Source organism: Boleophthalmus pectinirostris, unplaced genomic scaffold (assembly GCF_026225935.1).
Source record: "Boleophthalmus pectinirostris isolate CB_2022bp ecotype Guang Dong unplaced genomic scaffold, ASM2622593v1 HiC_scaffold_18, whole genome shotgun sequence".
Classification (NCBI taxonomy): domain Eukaryota; kingdom Metazoa; phylum Chordata; class Actinopteri; order Gobiiformes; family Gobiidae; genus Boleophthalmus; species Boleophthalmus pectinirostris.
Genome location: NW_026571133.1, coordinates 27485668 through 27507423, shown reverse-complemented (window position 1 = coordinate 27507423; position 21756 = coordinate 27485668). Strand labels below are relative to the sequence as shown.

The 21756-nt window shown below is 38.2% G+C and overlaps 1 protein-coding gene across 1 annotated transcript; it reads left to right on the top strand.

Annotated features, from left to right (window-relative positions):
• Positions 1–1110: 1110 nt before the first annotated feature.
• Positions 1111–19802, top strand: nup214 (nucleoporin 214). The gene is given in 37 exon segments (XM_020925110.2): positions 1111–1282; positions 1685–1880; positions 1946–2097; positions 2948–3146; positions 3227–3297; positions 3371–3434; positions 3517–3620; positions 4611–4717; positions 4786–4852; positions 4987–5110; positions 5845–6003; positions 6117–6376; positions 6378–6517; positions 6592–6728; positions 6805–6893; positions 7548–7631; positions 7715–7864; positions 7963–8121; positions 8201–8304; positions 11388–11558; positions 11653–11738; positions 11821–11907; positions 11989–12303; positions 12383–12541; positions 13129–13258; positions 13590–13665; positions 13961–14027; positions 14118–14181; positions 14381–14433; positions 14514–15956; positions 16317–16381; positions 16446–16617; positions 16751–16903; positions 17615–17786; positions 18271–18416; positions 18499–18532; positions 19339–19802. Coding segments are annotated over 37 exon segments (5832 nt in total). The 5' UTR covers positions 1111–1240; the 3' UTR covers positions 19370–19802.
• The last annotated feature ends 1954 nt before the right edge of the window (positions 19803–21756 follow it).

Sequence of the window (21756 nt, the reverse complement as noted above, 5' to 3'; positions counted from 1 at the left end):
AAATTGCTGCGTTATCTCAGACCTTTTTTTTTCAGCTTATTGTATAGCCTCTATATTTTGATCTGAGTAATAAAATAAACAAAGTTTATAAGATGCTTTTGTAGACTGTGAAGTGAGAAACTGTTGATTGTTGATAAACTGATATTAAAGCCAATATGCAAATAAATAACAGATGACAAAATAGGTGACAAAAGGTACAGAAGGGTAAGTGGGATATTGCAAATATTGGAATATTACAGACCCTGTACAAAAATTTTAAATGCAATTGTTTCATGAAAATAACCCAGTTACATTAGTAATTAGCAATACAGGAAGTAAAAAAAATTGTGGAAAAAAATTGTCTTAAGAGAACACACTGTAGCCTAAGGGCAAGGGTCTTTAGTAAGAACTGGATAAGACACGCCCCCTCGGTCCGCGAGCGAGATCGTTTAGTGGCCGCTCCAAGTACTGCAGCTCCCGGGAGGTCCGGCCCAGAATCAGTTTTTCCATTGAGCGCAAAATGCATTTTTTTGTTATATCAAACTGCCCGTGTTCGGTTGACACGGCATCAGTAGCTTCCATAAAGGTCGGATTCTGTAGGGATTCTTCTGTATTTTTACAATATATTTTTACAATATCAAAAAAAAAAAAAAAAAAAAAAAAAAAGCGCCTAAATTCCAGCTTTGCAGCCTCGCTCTAGCAGCTAGCGCTCTGATTGGTCAGAACTTCACGTTTATGACGTCTTGTGTTTTGTGGCGTAAGGCAGTATTCAGGACATGGACGTGATGCGGAAATAAAAATCCCATAGAACTATGATAGAACTATGCGCCACTAAGCCATGCAATCATAGAACTTTATAGATCCATGCCATGATCCATGCATACAATGGGTACAGGCCATTGAACACAAAACGACGCTACTTTCAATTCTTCTTCCAGATTTTATTACAGTTCTGTGCTTACGGGTTACACCCAGAGTACTGTATAAAAACGCAGTTCTAACAAAACAAGTAATAACGTAATGCTAAGATAACTATTCATAATATGCTAATACTTTACTGCGTATTAATACTGCGTATTAAAAAACAATAATACCGTTTTTGTTCTCGTCTCAGAGTGATGACGTAGGATAATGACGCGAGTTAGTGACGACATATCATAGCGCGGTGTGGGTTTTTTAGAGATGAATGTGTTTTTTTGGTAACACATCAAATTTTTTAATTTTTACTATAACAGTTTGGCCAACAACCGGTTGATTCAAAATGAGCGACGACACAGACTCTCCCCCAGAGAGGGAAATGAAAGTAATTTATGCTTTTCTGTTGTTTTGACGGCTTAGCTTAGCATTGCTAACATAATTTAGATCAACGCTTTCTATCATAGTCCCTAGAAATAAGGTAGCTTAAGTTTATGTTTCAGGAGCTACTGTGTATATGTCTTTTGTTTTGATCTATGTTTCTTTAGATTAGTTGCGTTCAACTGGTGTATTGAATAGTATCATGCAACTAGAACCTGTGTTTTTGAAATTGTTGTAATAAATAGTGAAACCAAAACTAAAGACATGATTTACATACAGCGTAACACTTGCCTTGTTACTAGCCATCGAGGATTTAAAAAAAAAACAAAAAAACATTCTGACAAACTCTTAATCGCGAGATTTGTGCATCTGTTGAGTTCATGCAAGTTTTTGTATTTTGTTTTTACAGGATTTTCAATTTCGTCAAATGAAGAAAATCCGTGTGTTTGAGTCACCAGAGGAATTGCCAAAAGATAGAGCCAGTCTCCTCACAATTTCAAACAAGTTTGGATTGACTTTTGTGGGGTTTGGCTCAACATTAAAAGTTTTTCTAACACAAGACCTCCTTGCCGTTGACAAGTCTGATGGCAATGCTAATGAAATAAGTAAGTTTTAAGTGATTTTTTTCCTTGTTCCATTCTCTTTTACTACTCTGATTCTCCCCCTAAAGTTGAAGGAATTGCTGCAGTAGCAGAGGTCGACGTGGGTCTCACCGTACATCACATAGCCCTTAGCTGTGATGAACTGACTCTGTCAGTTTGTGGAATCTCTGACGAAATTTTGTCTTTGACATTTTATGATGTCCGTACCTTCATTAACCAGGTATAACTACATTATATACTTTGTACAATTTCTAAATTCTAAAATTAGAATTATAAACTAAAATGCATTTTAAAAATACCGCTGCAAAATAATTGAATTTGTATCTACTAAATGTTTTGAGATTGTACTGCATATGGAGCAGGGATATACAAATAAAAAAATATATAAGATATGGTACACCCAGGTAAGGTGGTCCTGACCAAGCCTAGCAACAAAACCACTGCTCCTGATAAGGTGCCCCAGCTGCTTTGAAGGATGGGTCAAATGCAGAGGACAACTTTGCCTTAGGGGACAATAAAGTGTACCTTATACGTAAAGGGGAAATATTGAAATTTAGAGTGTTGTAAAGCTGAGTATCAAAACAACAAGTATGTCTCACTCATTTACAATTTGTACATTTTCCACATGCCAAATTTGCAGTCATTATTTTTCATTGCAAAATATCTATGAACCTGAAGTTATTCAAGATTATAATAATAAAAATGCATACTTGAATCATATGCATACAACAAATACTTAACTTACCCTTTGACACTACAGAGGTTTTAAGCGACATCTTTCTAACCTGTTTGATTATTTTGTTCATCAGTTTATCACTAGTCAAATTTAAACATTACTCTCACTGTTACTTCATTAAGTATATATTTTTTTCTTTTAAGGTGTTTTCCATCAGTGGTAAATACCTTTTATAATTTAATTGAATCATAATGTTGTAATTATGACATTTCTGACATGACAAAAATTCGATTTTAACAATAGTAGTGTTCCAAGTAGTGTTCCAACAACTAATCATATTAAAATAGTTAATGATACTAAAATTGCAGTTTCAACTTTGTATTTTCTGTTTTAGACCAGAGCCCAGAAGTTACCATTTGCACTCCTACAGCCTACAGTGCAATCAAATACTTTGGTGCAGGATCTTAGATGGAACCCAGTTGCAGCATCTATGCTGGCAGTTTGCCTTTCTGATGGCAGCCTGATGATTCTGGATGTTGGTGACACTGTTGTAGTGCAAGCAAACTTGCCAAATTCCACAGGCATTACAAGCAGTAAGTTTCACATTTTTAATCTATTGTATAACTTTAATTGATTCTTCTCGAAATTCATCTTAAATTGTATGATTTTACAGTTTGTTGGAGTCCAAAAGGAAAACAAATTGCTGCTGGAAAAATGGATGCCACAGTCTGTCAATATATACCAGTAAGGAAATTAACATAAGATACTTTGTTTACTGTTTATAAGAGTGTATAAGTAATATTTTTCATTGGAAAAGACCCTGGAAGAAAAGAAAAGAATTCCTTGTCCAAACTTTTATACCCCTGACAACCCTGTCAAAGGTATGAATGCTTTCACAACATGAGCTATAATTGCAGTTCATGTTCATTGTAAGTGTTGTAACAAACCCTTTTTTTGCTATAGTTCTGGATGTGTTGTGGTTGAGAACATATGTGTTTGCTGTGGTTTATGCTGCTGCAGATGGTTCCCCTGAAACACCACCTGATCTTGTGGTGGTTTTGTTGCCAGTAAGTATGCCTAAAAGCCGCCATACACTACATTAGAATTTGCCCAATTTTGGCTGTCATTTGCTTCTTCCTGAGTTTGGGGAGGTATGACCCGACTTTGTGTTTTTGTTAGAAATCTGTCATGTCATAACCACCAAACATGAGCAACACTGTCAGGGGCAGATGGAGTGACGAACATAGAGGTGCAAGATACAAACTCGGGATATAGCAAAAATATTGAGATGACTTTATTACTCACCTCTAGTAAAGTTCTAAATTCAAACTGCAGCATCTCATCCACATTATCCATAGAATTTGCCCTCCGCAAATAATGACACCCAGTCCCCAAAACTGCGCTCTTAATCCAGTTTAAAGTGTTCTTTAAAAGTGAAAAGGCGAGAGTAATTCCTCACGTGTGTCTGTTTACATCCACACAGGGCGCGGATCGGGTTGAAGCTGCAGATTAGCGATAGTGACTCTACTTACTGTGTACTTTATCGCCAGCTGTCTGTGCATTAAAAATCATGTATCTGAAGTATTGCACCTCATTTCACAAATAATAATAACAACACAGTTTTGTCTTGAATCTAAACTGGAAGTGCATGGTTTTACTGTAGACAGCTAACAGCTGATGCAAGGTGCACTCACAACTTTATAGCCTGTGGTACGCAGCCATATGCCGCTGCAGTCCTTGTGATCAGAAATTTCATCACATTCTCCTCGTGTCTGTGGTGTGCACTTTTTGTCACAGATTTAAGAATCGTAAGACAGAAAAATCCTGTAGTGTGTGGCAGTCATATTATTATTATTAATATTACAAATTAAAAAACAAATTAAACCACCTGGTGGTTTGTGAGGTGAAGCAATTGATTCAATGGTTGCCTGAAGTAAAGCTGATGATGGTGTATGGCATTAAAAACACAATTCTGGAACTTCCAGGAGGGCCTCCAAGTTTAAATAACCTACTTCTTTACGGCAAACCTCAGCTCTTGTAACATTTTATGTTTGCAGAAAAAGGAGGAGAAGCAAGAGACAAAATATCTTAATTTCACTGACCCTGTTTATGGAAGCTGCACTGAGAGGCAGCACCACTACTTTCTCAGCCAAATAGAGGAATGGTGAGCGTTTAATTCATAATAATTTTTTATTTAATTAGATTAAATAAAAAAAACTTTGTTCCTTTTAGGGACCTGTTTTTTGCAGCTTCAGCAGCTTCTCTTGAAGTCTGTCCCATTGCTCGGCAAGATGATAAGGTAACTTGTGTTACTTTCTAGGACTCTATGTAAAGGTTATGCTTTGTTTTTGTTGTGGATATTTTTCAGGAATATTTTCAATATTTTTTTTTAAATAGTATCTGATATTTAATTTAATATACTTTTGTATTTAGAACTGGGAATTGTGGATTCTTGAGGATTCTAGTCGGGCAGAGCTTCCGGTGACTGAAACCAGTGAAGATACCTTTCCACTTGGCTTGGCAATAGACTTTACAAACCAACAGGACATTCGCATATGTACGTTACATTTTTTATTAATAAACACTTTTATTGATTGAAATGATTATCTGTTAAACCTTTCCCGAAGTGTCATTGTCACTGTTCCAACATTATCCACTACAGTCACATCGATGTGGGGCTGGTCATATAATATTAGTGTACAAACAGAAATGTGGAGAAATTATATGCAGTGTGTGTGGGCATTTATTTAACCTAGTCTCTTCTAGTTATTATTGTTCCTCCAGCATCATCTGCAGTAGAATGTGATGTGTAACGAATAGTGATTAGTCCACTGTTATCTAAACTGGCCCAGTCGGACAGACATTCACGTAGAGCTGCTGCTGCTGTCTGGTAACATCTTTCTTCTCATTCTTAACAGCAGAAAATGCACCTCCATTTTCAGAAACAAGACTTTGTCTATTCAAACCTATATCTGCCATTTAACATTAGAAGAATAGAATTGTTTATTGCTGTTCAAATTGATAAGATAGAAGGACACAACATCACAGTCCAGACAGTCCTGCTGCTGAATGCCAATGAGCTAACCACGTGTACACTTCCACATACCCATCTCTGTTCAGTACTACATTGAAGTTACTTTGTTAAAACTGCTTCATGGGGCTTTGTTGTTGCTGTTAAGTTTAGTCAAGTCATTAGTGCAACATTTGGTGTTACAGCTGTGTTGCTTATTTTATTGTCTGGATGGGTTTAATGCTTTTATTAAATAACTCAAGCCCTTATTTATATTCTAGCTGATGAAAAGACGTTGCCTCCAGCACCTGTAATGCTGGTGCTATCTACGCATGGGTTACTCTGCCCATTCACATTGCTAAACTTGAACCCGGGGATGAAGCAACTGGTATCTCATCCCACACCTTTGCCCTTGGAGGGGGAAAGGCCACCTAAACCAGGTAAAAATGTGTTTTCCATAAGTTAACAAAAGCAAAAAAAAAAAGTGTATAACGGTGTAATGACTTGCAATATTTTGATGTGAACATAGTGTAATGCCATGTCTTGCCTGCAGCTGCAACTATATCTCAGAAGACTCCTCCATCAATCCCATCTGCCCCAACAACAATTACAGCCTCTGTTGCACTGACTCCTCCTGCCCCTGCAGTGCCCCCTGCTGCACCCTTCAGCACTGCACCTGACGCTCCTGTGTCATCTTCAGGCTTCACATTCTCAGTTCCTTCGACTTGTGCCACTTCTGCTCCCTCTGCTTTCTCACTTGGTGCATCAACAGCCTTTGGTTCAGGGGCCCCAAGCTTCTCCTTTGTCTCTAAACCCCCCTTCCGAAACACCTTCAGCATTGTCTGCGTTCTCCTTTAGTACCCCCTCCACTAAACCTTTGTCTGTGACCACTTCTACGCCTACACCCCAGACTGTTGCTACACCACCTGCTGTTAAACTCAATCTTACTGAAAGGTAAAGCTTAATTCAGATATAATATTATCTTAAGGTTGTAACACATTTTGATGCAATTCACTGTTTTTTGACAGATTTTCATCACTAGAGGCAACCACTCCACCCCTGCAGCCATTTTCATTCATATCATCTGCTCCTAAAACAGTTGCTTCTAACTCCAGTAACTTCATGGCCCCTTCCATGCCAGCTCCCAAACCACCTGCTGTGTTAGGTAAGTCAAAAATTTTTAGGTTCGTAAAACATACCTGGTGTTTTACACTTCCTTTATTAACTTGACCATGTCATAGCCCCTGTGCGGCCAGTCCAAACCAGTACACCTGCCACTGTTGTCCAGAAACCTACGCCAACAGCACAACCCCCAGTACAGACATCACAGGTTTGTTTTAATGTATTTTACAATACTGTATTATTGTTTGTGGTTTTAAATGGTCTTATTTAGGGGATATTTATACTTTCAAAGCAAATTGCGTTAACATTTATAAGATACTTTTACACATGTAAGTGGGTGACGTTACATCAAACTGAGTACTTGTCAGTCAGTTAAGGTGGGTGCCATGCAAGTAGCAATCAGATTGACAAAGCTATAGTATTCACTTACTATTGTACTGCTGTTATTTTAAAATTTTATCATGGGATCTTTGTATGAACAAACATTCAGCATGTTTCCTTAATTAGCTTGTAGTAAATGTGTATCAGTAGTTTAAAATTTCTTGTTTTACTTTTCTTTAAAAAACTTAGAATTAAAACATTTGTCATTTCTCATTCTCAAATTGTTGACTGGGAATTTTAATATAAAATATGTATCTATATATATTTTATTATTTCTTAAAAATGGATGGGAATGGATAATGGATAAATACCATACATGGATAAAGTCATTCCTGTCTAAATATGGACAACAATTTTAAAAACTGCATTAACAGTCTGCACTGTTGGTTGTTCATAGCAACAAGAATTAAGTGTGAGGCTAACTGCTCCTAACTTATTTTAAGTTTTAATTTGTTATCATTAACACGACATACTATTGCAGGGTGCAGTTAGTGTAAAATCCTTTGAAAAGCAACTACAGCCAAAGAAAGATTCTGATCCAATAATGGCTGGCATATTTGAGGAGGTGAGTGTGCTCATGTATTTTAACATTACAACATGATCTTCTTAATTATAATTACATTATGGATTCTATATATTTATCTTAAGATTGCACACTTTCAAAAAGAACTTGACGACCTTAAAGCGAGAAGTGCAAAAGGTGACTTTAAGGTTGGCACCAATGAAGAGATGAAGGAGCTGAGGAAGGAGTCTGAAAACATGCACATTTTTACTCTGGAGATAAAAGAAACCACCGAAGTAAGACAAATATTCATAATACATACAGATTCCCACTTTCTGCCCAAATGTGCTTGCAGTCCTAATGCCCCAAAGACACTTTTCTGTGTTTCCTTCAGTCACTGCATGGTGATATTGGCATGCTGAAAACGACACTGCTGGAAGGATTTGCTGGAGCTGAGGAGGCCAAAGCACAGAGTGAACTGAGCAAAGGCCGACATTACAGACATCTTCTGTACAAGAGACCTCTAGATCCACGCAGTGATGAACAACTGAAGGTTAGAGACAGTGAAAGGCACATAATACAGAGTTATTATAACTGCTCTAATTAATTCATTTTGTGATCATCTCAACAAGGAAATCCGTCGGTTGTATCAGTATGTCATGTTTGCGGTGGAAGATGTCAATGACGTCTTGGATGTTGAATGGGAGAAACATTTGGAAAAGAAGAAAAAGCAAAAGTAAGCTGTTTAGTTTATTCTTTAGTTTTCAGGGATCTTGTACAAATTCATTAATCCAAAACCCACCACACACTACAGGATTTTTCAGTTTACGGTAACTATATTTAAAAGCGCAATTAAAAAAGCGCCTACCACAGACACGAGGAGAATCATATGAGATTTTTAATCTTCAGCTTCAACATCTCATACGAAGACACAAGTTCAGATCACGCCTCCCTGATGTCCGGGAGAAACAAATCGGGTGCTAATTCAGGCAAATTATCCTTTAGTGTCTTGTTGGCTTTACATAAGTAACTTCTGTTCCAGTTGTTGTATGTGCATTACAATCACTAATTCTTTTATCCCAGTTTCCACCCCACTATTGGAATGTACTTTTTTCAGGACATGTATGCACATATACACACAAACACACACACACACAAAATACTGTTTAAAAGTTTTAGGCAGGTGTGAAAAAATGCTGTAAACAAAGAATGCTTTCAAAAATATAAATAATGTTTGTTTGTTTGTGTTTATCAATTTACAAAATGCAAAGTGAGCAAAAGAAAAATCTAAATCAAATCAATATTTGGTTTTACTACCTCTTGCCTTCAAACCAACATCAATTCACACAAAGCGGTACACACAAAGTCAGGGAATTTGTAGGATTATAGTCAGGTGTATGGTCAACCAATTATACCAAACAGGTGCTAATGATCATCAGTGTCACACATAGATTGGAACACAGTCATTAACTGAAACAGAAAGAGCTGTGTAGAAGGCTTAAAACTTGGTGAGGAACAACCAAACTCTGCTTCCCAGGTGAGGTTGTGGAAGACAGTCTCATGTAACAGGGCATACACCATGGAATGTCTGAGCACAGCAACAAAACAATGCAGTTATACTGCATCAGCAAGGTATCTCCCAGACAAAGATTTCAAAGCAGACTGGGGTTTCAAGATGTGCTGTTCAAGCTCTTTTGAAAAAGCACAAAGAAACGGGCAAAGTTGAGGATCGTAGACGCAGTGGTCGGCCAAGGAAACTTAGTGCAGTTGATGAAAGACACATCAAGCTTATTAGGCTTCGGAATCAGAAGTTGTCCAGCAGTGCCATCAGCTCAGAACTGGCAGAAACCAGTGGGACCCAGGTACACCCATCTACTGTCCGGAGAAGTCTGGCTAGAAGTGGTCTTCATGGAAGAATTGGAGCCAAAAAACTATACCTCCGATGTGGATACAAGGCCAAGCGACTTAAGTATGCACAAAAACATAGGAACTGGGTTGCAGAAAAATGGCAGCAGATGGTCTGGACTGATGAGTCAAAATTTGAGATATTTGGCTGTAGCAGAAGGCAGTTCATCGAAGGGCTGGAGAGCGCTACAATGATGAGTGTCTGCAGGCAACAGTGAAGCATGGTGGAGGTTCCTTGAACATTTGGAGCTGCAGTTCTGCAAATGGAGCTGGAGATTTGGTTAGGATTAATGGTGTTCTCAATGATGAGAAATACAGGCAGATGCTTATCCATCATGCAAGACCATCAGAGAGGCGTATGACTGGCCCTAAATTTATTCTGCAGCAGGAAGATGACCCCAAACATACAGCCATAGTCATTAAGAACTATCTTCAGCGTAAAGAAGAACAAGAAGTTCTGGAAGTGATAGTATGGCCCCCACAGAGCCCTGACCTCAACATCGAGTGTGTGAGGACATGAAGAAACAGAAGGATGTGAGGAAGCCTACATCCACAGAAGGTCTGTGGTTAGTTCTTAAAGATGTTTGGAACAACCTACCAGTCGAGTTCCTTCAAAAATTGTATGCAAGTATACCTAAAAGATACTCTTTTGAAGGCAAAGGGTGGTCACGCTAAACGATTAACACTTCAATTTTTGAAGGCATTCCTAATATACAGCATTTTTTCACACCTGCTTATAACTTTTGCACAGTACTGTATACACACACACGCGTGCACACACACACGTGTATGTCATGTATATATATATATATATATATATATATATATATATATATATATATATATACACACACACACACATATACATTATATTATATATATTTATATATATATATATATATATATATATATATATATATAATAATGTATATGTATGTATATACATATATATACATACATGTATATACACACACACACACACATATATATTATATATATACACACACACACACACACACACATATACATTATATATATATACACACACACACACACACACACACATATATACATTATATATATATACACACACACACACACACACACACATATATACATATATATAATTAGGGCCGGGCACATTAACGCGTTAACTAATTAAGTCATTAACGCCGACAATTATTTTAACGCCGTTAACGCAGTTTTTATTATTTATTTATTTATTTTATTGTAAACGTCTGTTTCTCACTGGCTTTTATTTTGAAAAGTCCACCGCGAGCGTTTGACGTCTTTTCTTTACACTTTTTTCTGACCACGTGAGATGCAGCGGGCCCGGCCGTGGCTTTGGCCGCAGGCTCCGACTCCCGTCGCGGCTCCGGCCGCGGGTTCAGCCACGGGTTCAGCCGCGGGCACCGGCTCTGGCCGGACCAACCGTGTGCTCTGAGCTGAGCTTATTTCATTAGTTCAGTGCTGGAGTAACTGATTTACCCAGATACCATTGGAAGAAAAAATTTGATTGGTCCATTTCCATTCCATTATATTAACCCTTTGTTTCCTAAGAAATATCAGTCCAAGTTTGTAACACTGATCTAGAAATTATTACTAGTGTAGTGTTCATTAGTCACAGCATAAAAAATATTCAATAAATATATTAGTAGTACAAACGTCCATTCAGTATTTTTTCTTGAGCCTTCCCTGAAAACCTTGAAGGCTCTGAGGGTTCCCCTGTGAAAGAAATGCTGTTTGCACATCAAATGTATGGCTCTTTCATTTACATTTCCAGTAAAAGAGCGCTATACTCTACTTTTTTCGCTTGAACTCATGCGATTAATCGCGATTTTAAAAATTTATTTTTGCCCAGTCCTAATATAAATAAATAAATAAAATTATAAAACTTTTTTTTTTTCTCCCCAGGCATATGGTTGTACCAGGGCGTGAAAGCCTTTTCACTACACTGTCTAACAATCAGTATATTATAAACCAGCAGAAGAACAGACTGGATCAGTTGGTTAAACAACTGACATCACTGCATCTCTACAATAAGTCACAATCTATAACAAGCAGCACATCAGCAGCTACATCTACGTGAGTACTGGTTATGATTCTCTTAAATGCATAATAAGCTTTACATTTATATGTCTTAATATATACATCACTTTGTTTATATATTCTGTTGTAGTATGGATGATGAGCTAGACAGTTTAAGGGATGCACTTTTAAAAGCTAAACTTGAAAGCTCCCCTAAAGACACTCCAAAATACACAGGTAAAAAGTGTAAGTTAAATTAATTATATTGAAAATGTGTACAAATAAAATATCAACAACTTATAACTTTTATCTTTTACAGCGGCCAAGATCTCACCTGTGAAACAGTCTCAACTGCGCAACTTTTTATCAAAGGGTCAAATGCCACCTGTCCGCTCAACTGCACCAGGTTAAATTTCTAGAACATTTACTGAAGTTGTTAAGTGAAATTAGGAGCAGCAAACTAACTAACCTTCTTTATAATTATTAGCCAATCTTTCACGCTCAGCCTTCCTTTCACCAAAATACTATGAAGACCTGGATGATGTGAGCTCTACATCCTCTGTGTCCCAGTACTTGGATCCTAACCCACGTCACTTGGAGCTGGAGGAAGAAGAGGAAGAGGAGGAATTGCAGCAGGCGTCTTTACCTGTTATCCCTCACACACTGTCAGCTCCCCGGCACCCCACGGTTGTAAGGACACCCTCTATCCAACCAGGCTTTGGTGCCATTCAGTCTACTCCTTTAGCCAAGCTTCAGTCTTTGCAGACGATGGGCTTTGGACTAAGCCCTATTCCGAGCCCAGGTAATTAGAAGATCCCATCATTTCCCATACAATTGTAATTAGTGACAATGTAACTTATTTTGGTGATGTTTATTTTTAGTCCCAAGTAATAAGATAAATCTTAGTGGAGCTGAAAGTACTGCACTTGCCACAAAGACTGTCAAACATCTCCCAGTAGAGCGAACTCCTGTCGCCATGTCTGCCCAGCAGGCTGCAGGGACTGCTGCTATGCGCAGACAAATGGCCATTCAAAAGCCAGGTGGGTTTGCTATAATGTTTCGTTAAAGCGTGTTGGTGGCAGAATATGCACTTTTGCATGTTACTCAGTAGGGGGAGACAGGATTCCATTTGTAACCGGTATAATCCCTGTATACCTTGTACCTCCGCCAAGGAGGTTATGTTTTTGCCGGCGTTTGTTTGTTTATTTGTTTGTTTGTTTGTCTGTTAGCAACATAACTCAAAAAGTTATGGACCGATTTTGATGAAATTTTCAGGATTTGTTGGAAATGTGAAAAGGAAGAACTGATTTAATTTTGGGGGTGATCCGGAAGAAATCCTGGATTCTGGATCACTTTGAAATTTTAGTTAACATTGTGATAAATGGGGCCAAAAATTTTGTTTCTCAATATCTCAGTTAATTATTGACCAAACCCCAATGAAATTTGACTCAGGGATTGACAATGGGATGCTCTTTCATATTCCAAAGGCTGATCCGGATCTGATCCAGAAGACTGATTTTATCGCAATTTATATAAAAAATGGGGGTAGTCCTTGGCGGAGGTCTGCGCTCTCTGAGTGCTTTTCTAGTTTAGTTATGTTTTTCTGACAGTTTTAATTTTTTGACAGATGCTTCTGTTTTTCCCATACCTGCAAGCAGTGCAACATTGACAGAATCTACCCTAAAGACAGTTCCTCAGGTTGTAAATGTCCAAGAACTGAAAGACAAAGGATCTGTCCCGGTTTCTTCTGTCACTGGGTAAAGTCTTACTTTTGTATTATTTTTTGTGTTTGAATACAGTTTCATTCTCAGGCACTGGAAAGGAGCGTCTACGGAAGTAATAGTAGTAGTCGAATTGGACTGAATTAAATCTGTACATCTGTATCTATTTTAAATGTGATACACATAATCATTTGAAGTAAAAGAAAATAAGATTGCAAACAAGCGGCTGAATACTAGTTATCAGTACTGTTTTATTTTCATTAAATTTCCATTTTCCAACTCAATATATTTGAAAAATAAAATGTAACAGAACTGCTACATACTTGAATGAGTAGTTTAATTTTGATGATCTTCTGAAATGTTTCAGATCATCAGTACCTAACCCAGCAGCTCAAGTGGTTCAGCAAGTTTTGACTACAGTGCCCTCTAATCAGGTGAAAAGAGTGAGTATTTATAAAGTATATTGATTGTATAATTTACTGTGTTACTGTGATCTCATTACTACTGTGTTTTTGAATTGGAGACCATCGGTTTGAATTGCACTAAAAGATTTCCGCCATAATTATTGCAAATTGGAATTTAAATCTAACCAACTAAATTGCTAGTGTCACAAAACACAAACATCAACTCTTCTTCCCTCTGCTGGCCATTCAAGCAGTTTGCAGTTTCTCAATAGAGACTGATGGTGTTCTCTGGCTTCTTGATAATTTAACATGTGGTAATTTGTTATTTTCTTAGATACCAGCCCAAGTTTCCCAGATTTCAACTGAAAGTGTGGCTAGTTCACAGATGAGTTTTGTTTTTGGTAAGCATTGTTAACACTTGATATTTAGATTGTATAACATGCCTAAAATCACTCTTTTAGTTGGTGTCTGAATATTTTTGGCTTGTTCAGGGATGTCTACAACTACTTCTGCAGCAGAGCAAAACAACAGTAAAGGGTTCTCCTTTACTTCGCCGTGAGTAGTTTTACTAAAATTTTCCTTGTTTCACAATTGTTGTTTTCTAGAGGACAGCTTTGGTGTTTTGTTTTTTTTTGTTTAGTTTCATCAGCACTTACAGTTTTATATAGTATTTGATAAAATCATTTGTTCATTGTTCTTTAAAAGTCTCTTCTTGGTTATGGTTTGTTTCAATAGCCCTTTTATTATTTAACAGCTCTACACCCTTCAGTTTTACATCTGTTGCACAGGGAAATGGAAATTCACAAGGTAAACTACCACTAATATATCTTTAGGTTTTTAAGATTCTTCTTTCATGTTTATTTAAACTTTTTTTTTTTTTTTTCCAGCAAAAGAAACTACCAGTAAATTTTCATTTGGAAGTAGCAAAACTGTCTTTGGTTCAGCATCTGAGGAGCCGTTTTCTCTCACCCCAAAGTCCACATCTCCTACGTTTGGTAATTCATCCACCCCAAGCACCGTCGTGGAAGTGGCCAAACCGCCTTCCTCCTTATCAGCACTTCTCACAGAGCCACAACACCCCAAGACGACAACTGGGGATACACTGGGTGTCTTTACGGATATTCGTTTAGGTCAAGGTGAAGCTAAAGATACTCCTAGTAAACCTGCTTTCAGCTTTGGCGACAGTGGACTTGAAACAGGAAAGGGAGCTACACAGCTTAGTTTTGGGGCAACCATCCAGAAGACAACTGAAGAGTCTACTGGAGCTGAGCAACCAAAGGACAGTCTGTTTAAGCCTCCGGATTCCACAACGAAACAGGCTTTCTCTGTTCCCCAGTCAAGCTCTATATCCACATCTTCACCAACATCTTTAGTTAGTCTGCTCTCAAAGTCTTCTTCAGAGTCTTCTTCAGGTGACCCTAAAGCTCTGGCCCCAGTCCCTGAGCTCTTACAGCCCCCTGAGAAACCAGCCGAGACACCAAATGTGGAGCCTTCCAAACCTGCGGTGGCTGAACCTGAGACAGTAGAAACCCAGGAGGCTGCAGCCATTGCTCCTGTGCCGGACAATCCAGCTCCTAGCCCCTCACCCCCCGCAGCAGAGGCCTCTCAGACCTCCGTCTCCCCTGCCTCGGAGCCTTCCACTACTCCAGCGCTTCTTACATCAGATCCTGCTCCTGTATCTGCAGCCCAAACCACACCCTCACAGATGACTAGTTCTGATACACCTGGCTCTATATTCACCCAGCCTCTACCTGCTACCACAGACAGTACCACTGTGGTAGCTTCACCAGTCATCAATACTGTTGCCAATACAGCAACCACACCAACCCCCACTGTTGTAGTCACTGCCACCACCACTACACCTGTTTCTGTATTTGGGCAACCTGCTGCTGTACCTGCCTCTTCAGCCGCCTCTGTGCCCTCAACTGCAGCACAGCCCACATCTTTCACTTCAGCTGGATTTGGTTCAGGTTTTGCAACCCCTGCGTTTGGCCAAGTCAGTGGCTTTGGTCAACCTGTCAGTAGCTCTGGAGCATCTGGTGGCTTTTCATTTGGTCAGACTTCATTTGGTGCAAGTCCAAACACAAGTGCCAGTGGTGGTCTTTTTGGAGGTTCTACAGCAAGCAGTGTGAGCTCCTTCTCCTTCGGAACTAGCAGTGCTAACACAGCTAGCAGTGCTAACACCGCTAACAGCACAGGCACCAGCCTTTTTGGACAGAGCACAACTGCTCCAGTTTTTGGTCAGAGCTCAGGGTTTGGCCAGGCGTCTGTATTTGGAAGCAACACAACAACGTCGTCCTCATCAGGCTTCAGCTTTGCACAACCATCAGGTGAGTGGTACACACAGCAATGCAGTGCTTGTTTTATTTATTACAGGTGTTTTTTTACTATTATTATATATATATATATATGTCATTCACTGAAACATACTGCATGATAAAAAACAGAGACAATTTATTATACTGTCTCTAAATTCTTCACACTTTATAGACATTTCTATTTGGGGAAATTATGTGAAATTGGCACGTGATGGAGTGTCACTGTAGTTGAATATGAACAGATTTATGGTTGTTTTAACTCTGACTTACATAAGTCTGGACACATGGATCAGTTTGGTAGAATAAGACAGTCTTGTGACTAATTTTTCCTTAAAAACTATTATTAATAATATATTACTTTTCATTTTACAGGGTTTGGTTCCTCTGCCACCCCTGCTTTTGGCCAACAAGCTAGCACTGGCAGTGTTTTTGGACAGGTATAATTTGAACATTTACACTACAGTTGATTACATCTTAATGACAATGCCATATTTTTCTCAGCAGCAAGCATCCTCTGGCGGTAGCCTGTTCGGCTCCACAGGCAACACTACTGGCTCCTCTGGTGGAGGCTTCTTCAGCGGGCTCGGAGGCAAACCCAGTGAAGATGCGGCTAACAAGAACCCATTTGGTTCTACAGCTTCCACTGGAGCCTTTGGGCAACCTGCACAGACAGGTACTGTTTAGTCTCTCTACCTGCACTTCGACTCCACTCTGACTCTGATCTGTAGTCACTGAAACTTACAATATTGTTTAATACTTGTCATTTAAAACAACTAACATACTTTCTGTTAAATGTTAAATGATAGGGAACAACAGCCTCTTTGGGAACAGTGGAGCCAAGGGCTTCAATTTTGCGCAATCTGCTTTTGGAGAGCAGAAATCTACTGGGACCTTTTCTGCAGGAAGTGGAAGTGTGGCAGCACAAGGCTTCGGTTCATTCTCTACCCCAACAAAACCAGGTACAGATTTGAGAGTAGCTTAGCAACCACTGTTTCTGCTACTTTGGTGCAAAATATTTATGTCTTTTAGCATGGCACTCATCTTATTATTGTGCAATGACACAAATTATCTCCTTGTCCAAGTACAGTAGAAATTGATGAGACTGAGACTGGTCTCTATTTGACTTTTACCTCTGTTCTGACATACATCTATTAATATGTGTGTAAATGTGTTGTATAATACTGCTCTGGTACATAATATTTAGACCTACTGTATTTCTGCAATAAAACGTTCCATCAAGGCGTATACTGTAATTATTAGTCATTGTTTAAGCTTAAAGCATTGCATATAAAGAAAAAATATCCCCCTTTACTATGTGGTACTTCATTTTAAGGTTGCTAGTGCTGTATGCAAGTATACAAATTATTTAAAATTGTCTGTCTTCAGCAGCTGTTGAAACCTAGTACCAGTTTGTACTAATGCCCTATTTCTGGCCATTGTAGAGGGAATGTAATCTTATTACTTTGGCTCAATCAATTATTTACTGGGCCATAATGCTTGGGCTGTAATTTCATCGCACAGTGTCCACTCCTCTTTGGGCTTGTGGCAGCAATGTCTAATGCTAGCTCAAGACTCTAAACACTCTAGGACAAATTATTACTTGTGGAAGTTGCAACATAATGTTTATCTATATGTATTCTTTTCAATAAATTCTCACCCTCTTCTTTCAGGTGGCTTTGGCAATGCACCTGTGTTTGGTAGTTCTCCTTCTTTCGGCGGTTCACCTGCATTTGGCAGTGGAGCAACTTTTGGGACAGCCCCCTCTTTTAGCAGCCCTCTGGGGTCATCTGCTGGCAAAGTGTTTGGGGAAGGAACAGCTGCTTCAAGCATGGGAGGATTTGGGTAAGAGATCAGTTATATTTATTTTGTAATTTTGTCCATATTTGTTACAAATAGTACTACAACATTTCATAAGAGATAGAATTTGTTATTTTTTATTTTTATTTAACCCTTTGTCTCACCACGTTAAACCATCTTCTTTATGGAAATTAGTCAAAATCTATGAAGGTCTGAGCAGGACTAGATTATCCCACTCAGATAATCTGTCAGAGCGCATTCTGCCTGCAGATTACACTGGCCTGCTATCCCTTACATTCTCTCTATGCAGAGGGTGTGGGTCCTCCTGAAGGGATTATTGCTAAAACCCCCTTTCTCAATCCTCTAGTCCCCTCACAGACACACTTATATGAACACTGTCTACCTTGGATCAAAAATAAAGAAGAATCCAAATGTATCCAAATATGATTCTAATGTGATCATGTTTATTGGGTGATTATTATTCATTTATGTATATTACGCAAATGACTTAAATTTAAAACCTTTTCAGATTTGGCAGCACTTCTAATGCCCCCACATTCGGTGCACTAGCTAATCAGAGCACCCCTTCATTTGGGGCTCTATCCCAGCAAGGGTCCACCTTTGGAACTCAGCCCAGTGGCTTTTCAGGCTTTGGGCAGCAGCAACAAAGTGGAGGTGAGAATATTGCAATTGGTCATCTTAAGTGAACTTGTTGTACTTTGTCATCTAATACTTACTAATTTAATATATATTGTAGGGTTTTCTGGAAACGCTTTTGGATCATCTAATCAGTAAGTAGTTGATAAATAATTAGTAGCCTCCTTTGTTGGATCTTTAGATTTCCCTCCACAACACTGCTCCTACTTGCCATTGTCTTGATTCTGTTTAGGTCCCCCTTTAAAAATATAACAGACTGTCTCAATGGCAAGCTGTAAACTACATGTTTTTATAAGATTTCTTGACTGTGCGTGTCTGTGTATGTGTCTGCATCTGCGTCTGTGCACATGTGCGCGTGCACGTGTGTGTGTCTGTACGTGCGTGCATGTCACATGGCAGCAGAAGTCCTCAGGCTGTCTCTCGGTAGAGTGCACTCTGAGGAGGACAGGAGTATACAAATGAGGCTCATTGAGCATGGGGGCTATGTTCCTCTTTACTCTTCATGATTAATTTTGAATACTTGTATTCAAATGAATAGACTCCTCAATATGCATGTGTATTGAAGGGTGGGAGATGTACATAAAAATGATAATATTGTAAATCTGTTTTTTGGAGAAATGTTTAATTAGAATATTGAGCAAATCATCTATTATAGCAATTATTGAAAAAAAGGCTGCAAATAAGGGTTCATGTGATTTTATTTATTTTTATTTTTTTTCCCACACATGAATCTCAACCACAGCATTTACAGGTGTGTTTTATCACATTTGTAAAGGATTCTCATGTTTGAATATTTCCATCAGGATAATAAAGAAAAATTTTATTTTTTTTTCCATTATTGCCTACCCATATTTATTGATGCCTTAAGGCACTGAATAGTTAGCACTTGAAGTTTGCCTTCTGTTAATGTATATAACATTTGTGGTTTTCTCATTTCCAGATCAAATTCAACATTCAGTGGCTGGAGATAATATGGTTAAACGAGATTAATCAAGCCAAATGTATTTGTACAGCACATTTAAAAACAACCACAGTTGACCTAAGTGCTGATCATGCAACAGTGAAGCCCAGTACACACCATAAAACAAGAAGTTTATCTCTGTCACTATAATTAGAATATTGAAAAAATTACCTTATAATAGTTACTTGTGTTTTTCATTTCTCAAACTTGGTTTTCTTTTTGTGAAACTTATAGTGTAACATGTAACATTTTGTTTCATGTGGCACTTGTTTGGATCAAGTACTTCATTCAGATATATAATGTTGATTGTAAAAAAAAAAAAAAAAAAATGTTTTCTATTCTTGCTACATTTTTTCATGTTAATGTAGACAAACGTTGCCTAGAATAATTGTATTTTAATAAAACCACAGCTTTACAAACCCATGTCTTAATTTTTAGAACTTTTTGGCTCCTTGGCATAAACATTCTTTTGTGTTAGTTTGCATTTTTTACGTGAGGCTCATGGACGATCCCTGTATCTTTGGTAAAAGTCAGATGCTAAATCATGCTTAATATTCAGCTCGCTGTTGAATCTTTGGACTATGGAGTAAAAGACACTGACTCATCCAGTATTGGACTTGAGCTATAAAAATAAAAGATAAAATAAGCATTTGCCCTTTTCTTAGACTACTACCTTAAAATTGGAAAAGGCATATGCACTATGCCAGTGTCACTTTGTCCAATTCTGAGAGCCATCACAGGGCTGGTCAGGGAGCACTGGAGCCTCAGAAGTGGAACTGTTTTGTCAGGGCCACATTGAGACATGTCCTTGCCCACCCTACTGAACAAATGGTAACTCCAACCGTACAATGACCGGTGAGTTGTTGTGGTACTGTTTTTTTAGAATCAAAAGTCTAAGATAGTCTCACCCGTGCTTCGGCAGCTGTCTTCATGGCATTCAGATAAAAATAGATTGGTCAAAAGCCCCCTTAGAACCTCCCCCTCCCGAACTCTTTCTCCTCCACCCATTTCTCAGCATACCCTGCATTGAAATGTTGACACATTTATCATCTGCACCACTTTGCCACATATTTAGTCTACATATCTACCTACACTGCCCAAACACAATGCAAGCAATAGACTTTCCTACTTGCTGATAATGTTATGGGCTACTGTGGATGGGCATAATCCAATAAACTTCACAACTGTTACTTTTTTTGTTCCTGCCTATGACTAGTTAGAAAATAATGAAAGGGGAGGTATTTCAGTGATGCTTTAGCTGAACTAAAAGCAGGGGATTATCATGGTGGTATTTACTAACAACTTCAACTTTTTTGCAAAAAAGAGATTAAAAAAAAAATCAGGGCATGCTAAAGAGGGCCTTCATTTTGTTTGTTTATTTAACAAATCTAATCTGAAAGAACTTTGCTTTCAACATTAGGTCATTGTTACCAGATAGACTTTAATTACCTGATTTTCACTGGTTTCATTCTCTCACTCTGTCTGCCTTTAACTAACTGATAGAGATTACTTTACTCACTTATCATGATAAGATTTGCTATCTCAATCAAACTTCAGTTATCACTACATTAGCTCAGCAGAAGCCAATATTCACAGATTTTGTCCTATGTAAAAAACACCACTCTTGAAAACTATTGAAAGTTGATGCAAAACCAACAATTATTAAACACTTTACATTCTAAGTGTATTACACTTGGAATGGTTTAAAGTCTTACAGGATTTAATAGTGGATTGTGTCATGACAAGACTCTGAGCTTTACCCATCACAACATAAACATCACTCGCACTTACACAATTGCTTGAAAAATTTGTATTTTTCTAATAAAACAATCTATGACTATCTTTGTCATCATTATCCATGTTTATTGCAACACACAATAAGCACAGGGAAAACTAATTTTACGTAATGTGTTCCCTTTTAAAAAGCAAAGGAAAGAGTGCATGGTTCAGACAGCATTTAGTACTTAACTTTCTTAGTTTTGTTCTATCACTGCCTGGCTCATATAAGTTTTATTTTCTTGAGAAACACCTGCTGTAACAAGTTTTGTTTAGTTTTTTTCACTGAATGATACTTGAGATTACCTACATGCCCTAAACAAAAGTTTAATCTGTTATTCAGGATTTTGTCTCTTTGTGTCACATGTATACATCCTCGAATGTCTCCCAGGACAACATTTCTCATCCAGGTGTGGTTTGAACTTTGAAGGTGAGAGATTCTTCAGGTTTGGTGGTCTGATTCTTACACCCAGTACAGAACACTGCTTTTCTGTTTTCAGCAAAAAGCCTCACCACAAATCAGTTTTGCCACTCTCTGAAAGCAAGCAATTTGTGAGAGAATATTATAAACTGGGCAGGACTCCGCCAATGCATTACACCAGTTGAAGTCAGACCTCATAC